The following is a 14,367-nucleotide window of genomic DNA, read 5'->3' as shown; positions in this document are numbered from 1 at the left end:
ATCTGGTCCTGAGCTGCATAGGGCCTTATATCTTTGATACACCTTGAACTGGCAGCAGATTAGCTTTTAAATGTGTTTCTGGGAGAGTGGGGTTATGGGCTCGTTTTGTTTTGTTCTTCTATTATGCATTTTGTGTTTTTGTTTTATATTTTTATGCTGAGATTCGGATGAATGGGCAGTATATAAATTTAATAAATTAGCAGCCAGGTCAAACCCCGCAAGCCACGTGGCTGGCTGTAATTTCCCCCCAGAAGCGACCTTGCCATCTTCTGTACCAGCTGGGCCAACCTCAAGGGTAGCCCTACAGAGAGGGTGTTGCAGTACTCTAATCTTGAGGTTATCAATGCCTGGACAACTGCAGATGTTGTTGGGCTCCCAGCAGCCCCAGCCAGCACATCCACTGATCTGCGATGATGTGAGCTGGAGTCCAACCACATCTGGAGGGCCACAGATCCTGATCTAGGCCTAGGCTTTTCCAGGGACTCTACAAATCTGCTTCTAGATCGCCGGAGTGGTTGCTGAGCCTTTTGTTTATGTAACAAGTGAGGATGACCCAACCTGCCCTCTCAGGAAGTGAGGTAATAAGAGATGGGCTTGAGCCCATTATTGCTTGATAGCTTCTGCAAGGGGGGACAGCGATGAACAGGTAAGAAGCAAGTGCCTGTGTTTGAGAAACTTGGAACGAACTAAGCAGGTAATTTGGAGGGTAAGGCATGATATTCTGGCATGGGGGGGTACAGTTAAAGGCTGCTTCATGCACGCTGATGGTCTGTGTGCCTCACATCGCTTTCATTCCTTATATCCACCAAGGCAGCCTGTGTGGGACATCACTTCATTTAAGAGGAATTAACTTGTTGAGAGTGCTCTTGTATAGCCCAGTTGGTTAGAACATGGTCTGATAACTCCAGGGTTGCAGGTTTGATTCTGCTGTGGGACAGCTGCATAGTTGGACTAGATGTCAAGAGCGGGAAACCCGATTTTAAGAAATTATATTAAATTAAATTAATTTGGTTTGATTTGTAATATTTTGGAAAATTAATAAAATAAAAATAATTTGGGAGTTGGACTAGATAAGGCACCCCCAAACTCACCCCTCCAGATGTTTTGGGACTACAACTCCCCCTAGCTAACAGGACCAGTGGTCAGGGATGATGGGAATTGTAGTCCCAAAACATCTGGAGGGCCGAGTTTGGGGGGGGGCTGGACTAGATGATCCTCTGGGTCCCTTACAACTCCCTCCCAGAGGGACCGTCCTGTTAAGCTGCAATACATGTGATGGATTGCTTTGAAGGACTTCAGGACCAGATGGAAAGAAAAGAAAAACCGTATTTTGCCTTGGTTCAAATCCGCACTCAGCCACGAAGCTCACTGGGTGACTTTGGGCCAATCGCTGCCTCTCAACCTAACCTACCTCGCAGGGTTGTTGTGGGGGATTAAACGAGGACAGGGAGAAGAACCATGCGCACTACCTTCAGATCCTTGGAGGAAAAAGTGCCCGAAAAAGTGCAGAGTTCAGCGGCGCTTCCTTCCTCCTTTGCAGGCAAAAGAAGTGGCTCTGGGGTTGCAGCGGACGCTTTTGCTCGGCGAGGCCAGCAGAGGTCTCCGGATTATTCCTGGCGGCCTTTGCAAAGGGCCGCCCTGCTGCTCCGAGGAGCCTCGCCGAGGTTGCGCTTCCTGCGCCTGACTCAGCTCGCGTCCGACGCCGGGATTGGCTGCCTGGGGCCGGATCGAAGGGATCTCGCCGCAGTAACCCCTGAGCAGCCAGCGCGGGCGGAGAGAGGCGGCCGATGGTGCGGCTCCTTTTTGCTTCTGGCAGACACACTCAGCCAGCTTCAGTTTTTGCGCGGCTGCTGCTGCTGCTGCTGCGCGCGTCTTTGCGCGCGGGGCGCTTTCGCGCGTCGGGTCGGATCTGCCCTGCAAATCCCAGCTGCTCTCGCCCGTTGCTGGTGAGTAACCGAGGGATCTCGGGCGCTGCGCTGCGGGGAGGGCCTGTGGCGCCGCCATCGAGCACTTAAAGCGCTGCTTATCGCCAGATCTCCGGGGCTAAATCCTTCCCGCGGCTGATCCCCCGGGAAGGGAGCGGGGGTGCTTTGCGTTTCGCAATCCCCTGCCGCGCCGGCTTTGCTCGAGTCTGGGTTGGCCTGGGCTTAGTCGCCTCGTTGTTCTGCCTCCACCTGGTCTCCTATTGTTTTTCCGCTTGCAAATGATTGCCAGAATGGTTTGTGGGGTTTTTAAAAGGTGTTGCCAACAAAGGATCCCAGGAACAGCTTCTAGCTGTTTCTGTTCCAAGTCGGAGGATCCACCAACCCCCGAAGCTCCATAACCCGTAACCCTCGTGACAACTGCGCGAGGTTTTCCGCATTAATCCTCAACAACAATCCCGTAAAATGGGTGTGTTTTATAATCCCCAGGTTGCAGATAGGAGGCCGAGAATGACAAAATTAGGCCCTTCAGGACGACTACACCCAAACTAGAGCTTTCTGTGTTTGATGGGCATGGTTTTGTGATACGGGAAAGGACCTTGAGGCCAATTGCTTCATCGCCTTTTTAATGAAGTTTATAGTTCTCATGAATGGACAGAGGAGTTTGAGCATGCAGCGATTATGCAGCTTGAAAGAAACAATCGGCGTAGCACTCCCAGTGAGTGCACAACATCCAGGATGTGTACCTCCCCTTGTCAGTACAAAAAAAGGATGCTTAAAATATTTTCAAAGTGGCCTTTTATGTATTCCTGTGGCTCAGAGGTCCTGAAAACTGATCCATAAGAAGGATTCAGGTGATCTACAGACAGTCTGCTAAACAGTTGAGAAGGCGCTAATTGGTGACAAAGAACAAGGCAGGTTTGGACAAGGCTGGATTATTGAATAGGCTGGAAGAGCCCTACATGATTGCAATATTCAGCAAAGGTTCCCATTAGCAACTGTGGTCCCCCTGTTTTTCAAAACCCAAGCCATGGAGTCCCTACTTTGGTGGGGGGTACGTTTTTAATATATGTGAATTGGCCCGTCCTTGGACCACCAATCTGGAACCACTGATAGCACAAACCAGTGAGCATCCCAAAGGAAGGACCCAAGGTGTTGTGGCCAATTGTTATTCAAAGGCCTGCTTCAGGGGCCAAAGTCAAAGTGAAAAACAGCCTGCAGAGATCTCTGCTAATGGTATTGCCTGTTAATGCAAAGAAGTGAGACAAGAAGCAGAGATTTCCTGTAGTCGATGTGTTTCACTTTGACCACTGAAGAAGGCATTTAAATAATAATTGGCCAAAACAGGTTTGCCTGTTTAAAAACAAAACCCTCACATATTTCAGCATATGGAGAGAACATCACCTTTGTTTTGGGGTGCAGTTGCTAATACCAGCTCTGTATGTCCTCCTGCTTGTACAACGGCAGCAAAAAAGTGGTTTAATAATTTTCAAGTATTTGGGGGAGGGAGGTAGGGAGTTCAAGAATTGCCTGCTTTAGTTCTGTATCACTGGAGATGTTCTGAAGGGGGTCCTTTCAACCATTGTTAAGAGTTGGGGTGGATGGGTTATAGGATCATGTCCTCTTTCTTCTCTGTGTCTCCTCTCCTACTTCAACAGCAATAAAGGATAAATTTCAGCAATTTCTACTTAACAAGGATTGAAGACCATGCATTAAACCAGAGTTTGCAACCTTTGTTAAGGATGAGCTCTGGTTATCCTTAGTCGAGGGTAGCACCACTGTTTGTATAATACTTAACTGGAGTTAAGGGGTGGGGAGGAATTTGCGGCCAGGAGAAGGGAATCCTTAATCCTGTCATCAGCTCTTGGTCTTTCTAACCACAGTTAAGATGGCCCCTCTGTGATTTCTGCTTTTCCTCTGACCAGCATATGTCTGCTCTTCTTCCTTGCCAAAATCTTCTGAATTCTGCAATAGGGCAGGACAAAAACTGGCCAACAACGTAAATTTTCTGGGCTAAGAATGTTGATGTTGATAAATGCAAAATTTTCAGAATCACAGATCAAATGTTCCAAACAATGCAACTGTGCAAATTTTAAAAATCCACTTGTGCAATTTACGTAGCTGATCTGTGTTTCTGGAATTGGGTTTGTTTGTTTAATTAATTTATTACTTTAATATACCACCTTTACCTTCAAGTGTACATGGTTCTCCCCCATCTCATTCTCATAACAACCCTGTGAGGTAGGTTAGGCGAAGAGATGGTCACCCAGTTAGCTTCGTGGCTGAGTGGGGATTTGAACCCTGCTCTCCCAGGTCCTAGTCCAACACTCTAACCATTAAGCCACACTGGTTCCTTACAGTGTGGGCTTCTAACTTGAGGATGAACAAACCACAAAGATCTCCCAAGGTCAGGCAGGGTGAGGCTGTAGCCCTCTAGATGTTGCTGGACTCCAGCTCCCATCAACCTCTGCAGACATGTCCAGTGACCCAGGGATGATGGGAACAGCAATATCTGGAAGGCTGTCGGTTCCTCACCCTGTTCAAGACAAGCAGTGCAATCCTACACATGTTTCCTCACAAGCAGGCCTCCCTGTTTTCCGTGGGGCACGCCTAGAATTGCAACCTACAAATGGTTTCGCAGCGCAAGCTTTGGTAGACCAGAGCCCACCTGAACACAAATGCCAATGAATAATACTGAATACCTTGTGGGTTCTTTCCCCCTCTTTCCTTTCCAGCAGGTGAAAGGATGGTGAACGAGGAGGAGGAAGGGACTTCTCAGCAGGGAGGCCCTAAGCCGGCAGAACTGCATGGGGCGCTCTCGGACAGCTGCCCCAGGCTGGCCTCCCCCGACCTGGAGCTGGAGGGAGAGGAACTCAGCGAGAGCAGTTCGGAGACGGACCCCAGGAGCTCTGCCCCAGAACTGGAGAACGACTCCCTTCCCATCAACGGAGACGCCCTGGGGAATGACGCCGGCGGCGCCTGCCCGTCGCAGACGCAGTATATCTGCCCTGTTTGCGGGGAGTGTTTCAACGGGAGCGCCTGCCTTTCCGAACACCAGCAGGTCCACAAAGAGGAGAAGCCGCATGTGTGCCCCGTGTGTGGCAAGGGCTGCAGCCAGCAGGCGGAACTGGCCGACCACATGCAGACGCACACGGACGAGAAGCCCTTCACCTGCCTGGAGTGTGGGCGGAACTTCCTCTTCAGCTCCGACCTGGTGTCCCACCAGAAGGTCCACACTGGAGAGAAGCCTTACATCTGCTTGGAGTGTGGGAAGGGCTTCTCCCAGAGCTCGCAGCTCATGTCCCACCGCAGGGTCCACACGGGCGAGAAGCCGTACGAGTGCATCATCTGCGAGAAGAGCTTCCGCTCGAATTACGACCTGGTCAACCACCAGAGGAGCCACACCGGAGAGAAGCCCTACATCTGCTCCGACTGCGGCAAGAGCTTCACCCGCAGCTCCCACCTGATCTCCCACCAGCGGGTCCACACCGGGGAGAGGCCCTACCCTTGCGGGATCTGCGGGAAGCGCTTCCGCGACTGCTCGCACCTCATCCGCCACCAGAGGGTGCACACGGGCGAGAAGCCCTACGAGTGCTCCATCTGCGGCAAGAGCTTCCGGGTCAACTACGACCTCGTGACCCACCAGAGGAACCACACGGGCGAGAAGCCCTACGCCTGCCCCGACTGCGGGAAGGGCTTCAAGCGCAGCTCCCACCTCATCTGCCACCAGAGGGTCCACACCGGGGAGAGGCCCTACCCCTGCGGCATCTGTGGGAAGAGCTTCAGCTACAGCTCCGACCTCATCAAACACCAGAGGATCCACACCGGCGAGAAGCCTTACGAGTGCCATATCTGCGGCAAGAGCTTCCGTATCAATGCCGATCTCGTAACACACCAGAGGATCCACACGGGCGAGAAGCCCTACGCCTGCCCCGACTGCGGGAAGTGCTTCGCTCGGAGCTCGCGGCTCGTGTCCCACCAGAGAGTCCACGTCAAGGACGGGAGCCTTGGGGCTTCCCTGGCCGAAGCCGACACATCTCCCGTGGCCGCGACCTGGTCGCCGGCTCCTGATGGTCTCTGGGGCCCAGGAGAGAAGGGGGCGGACGCGTCCCTTAAGCAGAGCGGTGACCCTGCGGCTCTTGTCGGCCTTGCAAATTCTAGTCAGCCAGGTGATGTGCTTCCAGAAACCCAGATAGTTGAGATCAAGATGGAGGACCCGTCTTGATTCGCGGGACATGGGGGAGCTGAGTGGCAAAGGGGCTGTTTCCGATGGACCCTTCCTTTCCTGCGACGGAATAGTAACGAGCGCCAGAGGAATCTTCCTTCCGCTTTTAATCATGCAGTTTTAAAGAGGAGGCTTGAATGAGCCTTGCGTTGACTGAGGGACAGAGTCGAGGATCTGTCTCTCCCGTTGTGTGTATCAGAGCAACTGTGCGGTGTCAGAAGCCAGGGCAAGAAGTTCCCCACGGTTTGGTTCCGCCAGCCATGTCTCAAATTAAAAGCCATTTTTTTGGGAAGCTGCTTGGTTTATCGTTGCTGCCCCCCCCCAAAGGAATCCAAGGAGATGTAGGTGCTGGGAATTCTTGATTAGGAATCCCTTGTTGCTTTTATTTGGGCGAGTGGGGGGGGTTAATTTAAAAAAGGGGGGTGCTTCACCTGCAAAATCAAAAATGCAACTGTGGAGCAGGAAGGAACAATGTGAATACATGCATTTCACAGGAATTTCGGAAACGAGCAAAAATGTAACTCTCCATTGTTGTTTGTTGTGACGTCCTCTCTTCAAAGATAATTTATTTTGTGTGTTAGGATTTCCCCCCCCCCCCTTGTTCCCAAGAGATCCATAGGAAACAGCCACCCAGCTTCTTCTGTTCCTCAGTGGGGAAACCGTGCTTCTGAAAACAGTTTCCGTCTGCAATCCTGTACTTTCTTGCTTCTGGGAGTAAAACTTGCTGAATTCAAGAGGGCTTGCTTCTGAGTAGACATATACAGCACTGCGCTATAGGGGAGCCTTTCTCAGCCTTGGGTCCCCAGATGTTGTTGTACTACAACTCCCATCATCCCTGCCCGCTGGTTGTGCTAGCTAGGGATGATGGGAGTTGTAGTCCAACAACATCTGGGGCCTAAAGTGGAGAAAGACAGCTCTAAAGGGGGCATATTTAATGTAGGTTGCGCTCAGACCAGGCTGACTGAAAGGACTGGACATGACTAATTTAGGTCTATTAATTCCAGCAGGTCTACTCTTGAGTAGAACTTAGTTGGCTGCAACCTGCCATGTAGGCCTGGCCACAGATTCTTTCCTTCTAAGCACAGATAGAAGACCCCACTGTTTGCTATCTTCTAGCAGGTTACCCCGAACTTGTGTGGTTTTTTAAAAAAAATTAAAATTGCTATCAGTGTAATAAAAAGTATTTTTTAGCTGGATAGTGTGGAGCTTTAATAAACGTTATTTAACTTAATTTATAGGGTGTGGTCCTCCCTGGCAGGGCCGACTGCCTGCTTGTAAAGGGATCCCTATAGGACAAGGCAGATGATTGCCATTTTTGTTCTCCCCATACCTTCTCAGTGTGAGCATCACTGGCACATGTGCAAGTGGCTGCCCAGGTTGTCACGGCAACCAAAAGGCCTCCTTGCCTTCGCCCCTCCAACCTTTAACATGTTGTGCAAACCCACGCGCGATTCCTAAAAAACAAGCCCCACTTTGTTCAGTGGAGCTTACTTCCAGGGAAGGGTGCAAACGGCTGCAGCCTCAGTCGCAGAAAACGAGCACTGTGAGAGCGCATGTTCATTAGCTGAGCAGATTTGAGGGTGAGAATATGAGAAGTTTTACATCACCCTCCTTCTCTTTCTCATGGGTTGGCAGTGTTGCTGTGCAGGTGTACACACTGAGCAGGGAGCAAAGCGAAAAAATGCCTTTGCGAGGCCCTGCAGCGATTCCTCTAGGCCGCCATGCAGAGAAGGATCACGGCCACTTGTTTTTCTTTTGAGGTGCATTTTTAAAAACATTCATTTCCAAGGAATTTACAATCCAAGTAGAAAAAAAAACCTATTATGACATTTTAACATTGTTGTTCAAATATGATAAAAAAAATATTTACTATCTTCCCTAGTAATCTGACCCCTTTGCTTCTCTGTACTGTTGCTGTAATCTTTTTTTTCCCCCTCCCTTGCCCAGATGTCTTTATTTTTTTGCTAACCTTTCATCTTGTAGTTGGTGGGGGAGTCCGGTGCCCGCGAGCGAATTCCACTACTTTAGTCAACATCGTTTGATAGCAGCCAGTGAACAAATCATGAAATATCTGGTCAGTCAAATATCTTTGGTTTCAGCCATTGGTCAGTCTTGCATTTATGCGCTTGGAATGGTAGCCTACCATAAAAGGTAAAGGGACCCCTGACCATTAGGTCCAGTTGTGACTCTGGGGTTGTGGCGCTCATCTCGCTTTATTGGCCGAGGGAGCCGGCGTACAGCTTCCGGGTCATGTGGCCAGCATGACTAAGCCGCTTCTGGTGAACAAGAGCAGCGCACAGAAATGCCGCTTACCTTCCCGCCAGAGTTGTACCTATTTATCTACTTGCACTTTGACGTGCTTTTGAACTGCTAGGTTGGCAGGAGCAGGGACCGAGCAACGGGAGCTCACCCCATCGTGGGGATTCGAACCGCCGACCTTCTGATCGGCAAGTCCTAGGCTCTGTGGTTTAACCCACAGGGCCACCTGCGTTCCTAGCCTACCATAGACAAGGAATAATTGCATGCCAGCAAGGGAGTTGACCAGTGGAGATGTGGATAATAATAATAATAATTTATTATTTGTACCCCGCGCATCTGGCTGGGCTTCCCCAGCCACTCTGGGCGGCTTCCAACAAAGATTAAAAATACCACACCTCTGTGCCCATCCAAGAGACCAAGAAGGCTTTTAGAGGAGGGACAATGGTAGACTCCAGCTTCCATCAGCCTTGAGTAACCCGGCCAGTGCTCAGGGCAGGTAGGAGTTGGGAGTATAGCGAGACCCAACCAGGTTCCCCATCCCTGGTTTATGCCTTTGCCGACCTGATGACCTTGAAGATATTTTGGACTACAACTCCCATCATCCCTAGCCTGCAAAGGCTGATGGGAATTGGAGTCCAAGCCATCGGGTTGGTGAAGGCTGCTGTAGATAATTGCAGAAGTGGCATTCAAAATGTGAATGCATAGCCCAGGCAGAGGGAAATGCTCAGAAGAAATGCTTCACCATAGGCATGACCTTAACAAGTTGTGAAAATTTTATACCGCGTCTTGATGGCCATTTTATAGACCTACTACAGATCATCTCCGCTACAGTGTATTGCAAGCTTATTCCTAACTTTTCCAGTGGCAAATGGTTCTACATTACAGTGGTGCCTTGGTTTAGTTTATGAACAACTTGGATTAATAACACTGCAAACCCGGAAGTAGGTGTTTTGGTTTGTGAACTTTGCCTTGGAAGTAGAATATGTTCCGCTTCCTGTTGAGTGTGTTCCATTCGTAAACTGAGTCCCCCGCTGCTATGGGAAAGCACACCTTGGTTTAAGAACACGTTGGTTTAAGAACGGACTTCTGGAACGGATTAAGTTCGTAAACCAAGGTACCAAGGTACCACTGTATAGGTGATAAGGTTATCCACAGCTGGGAAACAGCAAATTGTTGCAGGTTTTGCTAACCTGTAGCTTAATAGATCACCAGGAGCACCATATGGGTAGTGTCATGGCTGATATTCTCAGTTGTATTTTCACCATATTTGCAAAAGCATTGAATTTGACAAAGCAGCTCTGTCTCAGTGGAACACATTTCTCTTCCTTCCCCTATGTAATAAAATCCCAGAACACTTAAATCTGGAATGAATTTTTGATTTGTGCCAGGCTCTTGCACTCATAGCTGTCAACTTTTGCCTTTTCTTGCGAGGAATCCTATTCGGAATAGGGGAATTTCCCTTTTAAAAAGGAAAACGATGACAGCTATGCTTGCACTCTGCCTTATTTTAAGAGACTGGGAATTGGTCGTTTCAAGGTTTTCGCCTACTGCTAAGGATGCCTGCTTTATACCCTCCCAGACAGAAACAGGGCATTTTATTACTATATATTTGCTGACCCCGAAGCTCTGAGGTAGGTAACGCCAATAGTACAGTATGTAAGACTGGATGCATTTACAAAAATCAACACAATAATTTTTTTAAGTTTCCCCATCATGTTATATACTGTATTTCTTCAACCCCAAGTAAGAATGCAGCGTTGATGTGACTTGATTTTGCATTTGCCTCTCATTATGTTCCAGTTTCCTGTTGATGTGGGTTTTTCGAGGTAGTCTGTATGGTTAACCATCTAGTATTAAGATTACAGTACAACAAATAAATATTGTGATACTAATAACTCCATTGCATATACAAATCAGCATTTATAATGTGGATACTTAAAAAAAAAATCCCATGTTGAACTAGGTGTGCAAAAAAGAGTTGGCCTCAATCAGTCATAGTTGAAACTGATGTGGAACTAAATCAGAAAAAAAAATATATTTTCACTTTCAAGTAATCTGCCAGTTGTTGTTTTTAACCCTATGCCACGCTTCCACCAAAAGTGTAGTTGTTGGCAGTAGCCAACTGTCTTCAGTATTGTAAACCTTCCTGTTATAATCCTGTATCTTTTAAGAAACATAACAGAGGTTAAGATCAGTTGGCCAAAGCTGAGTGCAAAATGCAAGACCAGACATTGTGCATAGGTTAAGGAAAGGAGAAAACGCTGTTAGCTTGGAAATCTGGATAAGCTAGTTGTGGTTACCTGAAGACCACCACCCATTTCATACTGAAGGACAGACCCTCAAAGGCATTGCTAGCAAGGACTGAGATACCTGTGAACAAGGTAAGGTTTTTCTCTCTCTATATATAGAAGGATCCAGATAGTGTTAACTCAAACAGACATGTACTCTCTCTTCATCTTGGCCAGCTGAATTGAAAGGAGTTAATTTTGGAAAAATATTCTTCTGTCTGGATTAACTCTCCCTTTGAGCTTTCTCTTTTTAATTTGTTTATTGATCTGTTTTTGTTACATCTCTATGTCTGCTGTTCTTCTCCTTGTATTATTTCTTCATCTATTATTCCTGTAGACTTGGGCTTTTCAATTTGAATTTATTGTATCCCAGTTTCTTACGATAGTCAATAAAGTTTGTTAAAGTGTATTCCAGGTGTCTTGTCTGTCACGTGGCAACATCAATCCGAGCCTAAAAGGGAAGAGAGTTGGCTCTTTCTCATACAATACTGCTACTACGCTGATAATTTGGTTCCATGGATAAGCTGGAGGGATGGAGAATCCATGGTCCTTCAGACACTGGGCTCCCAACTTTCATCAGCCCAGTTAGTGTGGCCAGTGATCAAGGATGATGGGAGTTGTAGTCCAACATAACGGGAAGGCTGCAGATTCTCCATCCTTAAATTAGCACCCCCCTGATTTGAGTTGCTCCAGACTGATAAGTAAAGGTAAAGGTACCCCTGACTGTTAGGTCCAGTTGTGAACGACTCTGGGGTTGCAGCGCTCATCTAGCTCTATAGGCCGAGGGAGCTGGCGTTTGTCCGCAGACAGCTTCCGGGTCATGTGGCCAGCATGACTAAGCTGCTTCTGGTGAAACCAGAGCAGCGCACGGAAACGCCGTTTTCCTTCCTGCTGGAGTGGTACCTATTTATCTACTTGCACTTTGACGTGCTTTCGAATGGCTAGGTTGGGAGGAGCTGAGACTGAGCAACGGGTGCTCACCCCGTCGCAGCGATTCGAACCGCCAACCTGATCGGGAAGCCCAAGGCTCAGTGGTTTAGACCACAGCGCCACCCGTGTCCAGACTGATAGTTAGGCACATATTTATTGGAGAACAGAACTGATTTCCGTACCCTTCCCTAGTTCCACAGCTCAAGTGCACAAAATTCATATATGACCCGAAGGGTTCTGTGGATTTAAATCACATGGACTTGTTCTTTCTTACGCTTAAAAAGGCCACACACACACACACACCCTGCTCATAAAAGGAAGCCTGTTCTTGAGTGATCAGTTGTGTGCTTATATAAGTGCATCAGCGTGACAGGCAGAACAGTCCTACAAAAACAGTCACATTCGGTGGTCTTACTCCTGGGTAAGGAGGCACAGGATTATAACCTGAATTACCTTCCGAGATCCAAGTAGACTCCGGAAACCATGTTTAAGCTAACAAAAAAGTGCTGGTTACGCTCTTAACCAGGGATCAGCAAACTTTTTCATCAGGGGGCCAGTCCACTACCCCTCAGACGTACATAAATGCTGTTTCCTGCTTGGCAGGGGGTTGGACTCAATGGCCCTTGTGGTCTCTTCCAACTCTATGATTCTATGTATGGGCCATGTGTCTGGGGCAGCACAGGAGGGCAGCCTTGGAGCCATTTTGGCTCCCAAACTGACCAAATGTTTTCTCCGCAAGGTCAAAGGAAAAAGGAAAAGCCTCTCCATTGTCTTTTCATTCACAAAACCTGTCTTAAGGGTATATCTGTTTATGAATAGGGTGAGCCTGTGACCTGGCTCAGGAACTATTTGCCACTACAAAAGACTAACCAGGCTCCCCAGGGTATCCAATCAAGTAAGCATTAACAGGTAACCTGCCAGACAGGAGATAAACAATGCACTCAGATTTCTGTTGTAGACTGTCCCTTCTGTGATGTAGGCATGATGTGTCTGAAGGGTAGTCTTGGACTCCAAGGCGGGCAATTTAAAATGTCTATATAAGGGCGGGCACACCTTTGTTCGGGGTCCTCCTCCTTCTCCTGTGTGTGAAGGGGGCACCCTGTTGCAACAGTTCAATAAAGATCAGGCTTACTAGCTGCTTTGCTTCTCAATATTCTCTGGTTAAAGGTAAAGGTAAAGGTACCCCTGCCCGTACGGGCCAGTCTTGACAGACTCTGGGGTTGTGCGCCCATCTCACTTAAGAGGCCAGGGGCCAGCGCTGTCCGGAGACACTTCCGGGTCACGTGGCCAGCGTGACATCGCTGCTCTGGCGAGCCAGAGCCGCACACGGAAACGCCGTTTACCTTCCCGCTGGTAAGCGGTCCCTATTTATCTACTTGCACCCGGAGGTGCTTTCAAACTGCTAGGTTGGCAGGCGCTGGGACCGAGCAGCGGGAGCGCACCCCGCCGCAGGGATTCGAACCGCCGACCTTTCGATCGGCAAGTCCTAGGCGCTGAGGCTTTAACCCACAGCACCACCTGCGTCCCTACATTCATTCTCTGGTTGGCCTTTGTTAATTTCTCCGACTGGTGGAGAACCTGCAAAGGACTCTATAAGGGCTCTTGTGTCCCCCATAAGGGAATAAGGGCAGATTTTCATTGATTACACACGTTTAACCTGTAGCAGGAACCCCCCACCCCAATCATTCAGTTTGTACAAACTTCACACACACTCACACTCATACACTACATACGCTATGCTTCTGTTATAAATTCATAGAAAATCAACCATACATCGGTTTTGCACTGTTCCACTTTTATTTTTCTCCATGAAGGAAGGACTACAAAATGGGGAAGGTTTGATACAGGGCAGCCATAATCCCTTCACCATCCCAGCACATCCACAGGAGCCCTGCCCAGTTGCTATGCCAACCCTGATGGTCCTAGACAGAAGACAATCAAGATCACAAAGAACTTGCATATGGGAGTGGATTCAGCATGGACTGAAACAAAGGACACTGATCAGATCTTCCCTCAGGGGGCAGGAAACTGCAAACTCCCCTTTGTCTCCTGGAAGTAACTCATGGGGAGGGGGAGAGAAGGGAACCAGCCATGTGACAGGACACTCAGGTTACCACTGCAACTCCTCCCTCAACCCCTCCTTTCTGTAATGTATGCATGATGTTTCTGGGGGTGGGCTTGACCTAGAGGAGGGGAATTTCAAAAGTTTTTATAAGGTCTTGCACACCATTTTTCTGTGTCTTTTCTCTCACCTGCAAGTGAGGGGAACACCCTGTTGCAACAGTTCAATAAAGGCCAAGCCTACAGGCTGCTGATTTGCTCCAATTTACTCTGGTTGGTGTCTTTACTTTTTGTCCAAGGGAGCCCTCGGATTTTTTCCGGTAACAAACCTAAGAGTCAGTCTAACTACACAAAGCAAAAACTCGGGAGAACTGCATTGTGAAAGTCAAAAGCATACCTTGCACTGGACCCGGGAATGAGATGGTACAATATAGGGGTTACATTCCTGAAACTGTGAGGGCCGCCCCCCCCCCCCCGGTTAACTGAGCTCTCAGGGTAGCAGACCATATTCTGAACTGATTTAAGTCTCCAAATGGGTCCTCAAAGACGGACCCATGCAGAGTGCATTGTAGCAATCGGCTGAGAGACCTGATCTATGCAGTAGAAGCCATTCCCTCTGAGATGGATATGGATCCACTGCAAAGGGGAGCTTCGGTTTCCTCTTTTCCCAAGAGGAAGGGCT

General features: G+C 48.6%; 1 protein-coding gene across 3 annotated transcripts in view; it reads left to right on the top strand.

Annotated features, from left to right (window-relative positions):
• Positions 1-11,103, top strand: part of LOC307208693 (uncharacterized protein) — a 188,950-nt gene extending 177,847 nt beyond the window's left edge. Inside the window, exons 1-2 of one of the 3 annotated variants that reach the window (XM_079963567.1) lie at positions 616-694; positions 4,658-11,103. In XM_079963567.1, the coding sequence (XP_079819693.1) occupies positions 4,669-6,147 (1,479 nt within the window). In that variant the 5' untranslated portion in view covers positions 616-694; positions 4,658-4,668 and the 3' untranslated portion in view covers positions 6,148-11,103. Of the gene's footprint in view, positions 1-615; positions 695-1,313; positions 1,947-4,657 lie in introns of those variants that run through there. The other 2 variants (XM_079963566.1, XM_079963568.1) reach the window with 2 other exon arrangements.
• Positions 11,104-14,367: the final 3,264 nt, after the last annotated feature.

The sequence above is a fragment of the Podarcis cretensis genome (assembly GCF_951804945.1).
Source record: "Podarcis cretensis genome assembly, chromosome: 2".
Lineage (NCBI taxonomy): Eukaryota > Metazoa > Chordata > Lepidosauria > Squamata > Lacertidae > Podarcis > Podarcis cretensis.
Note: the sequence above shows the minus strand (reverse complement) of the source record. Positions and strands in the feature narration are given on the sequence as shown.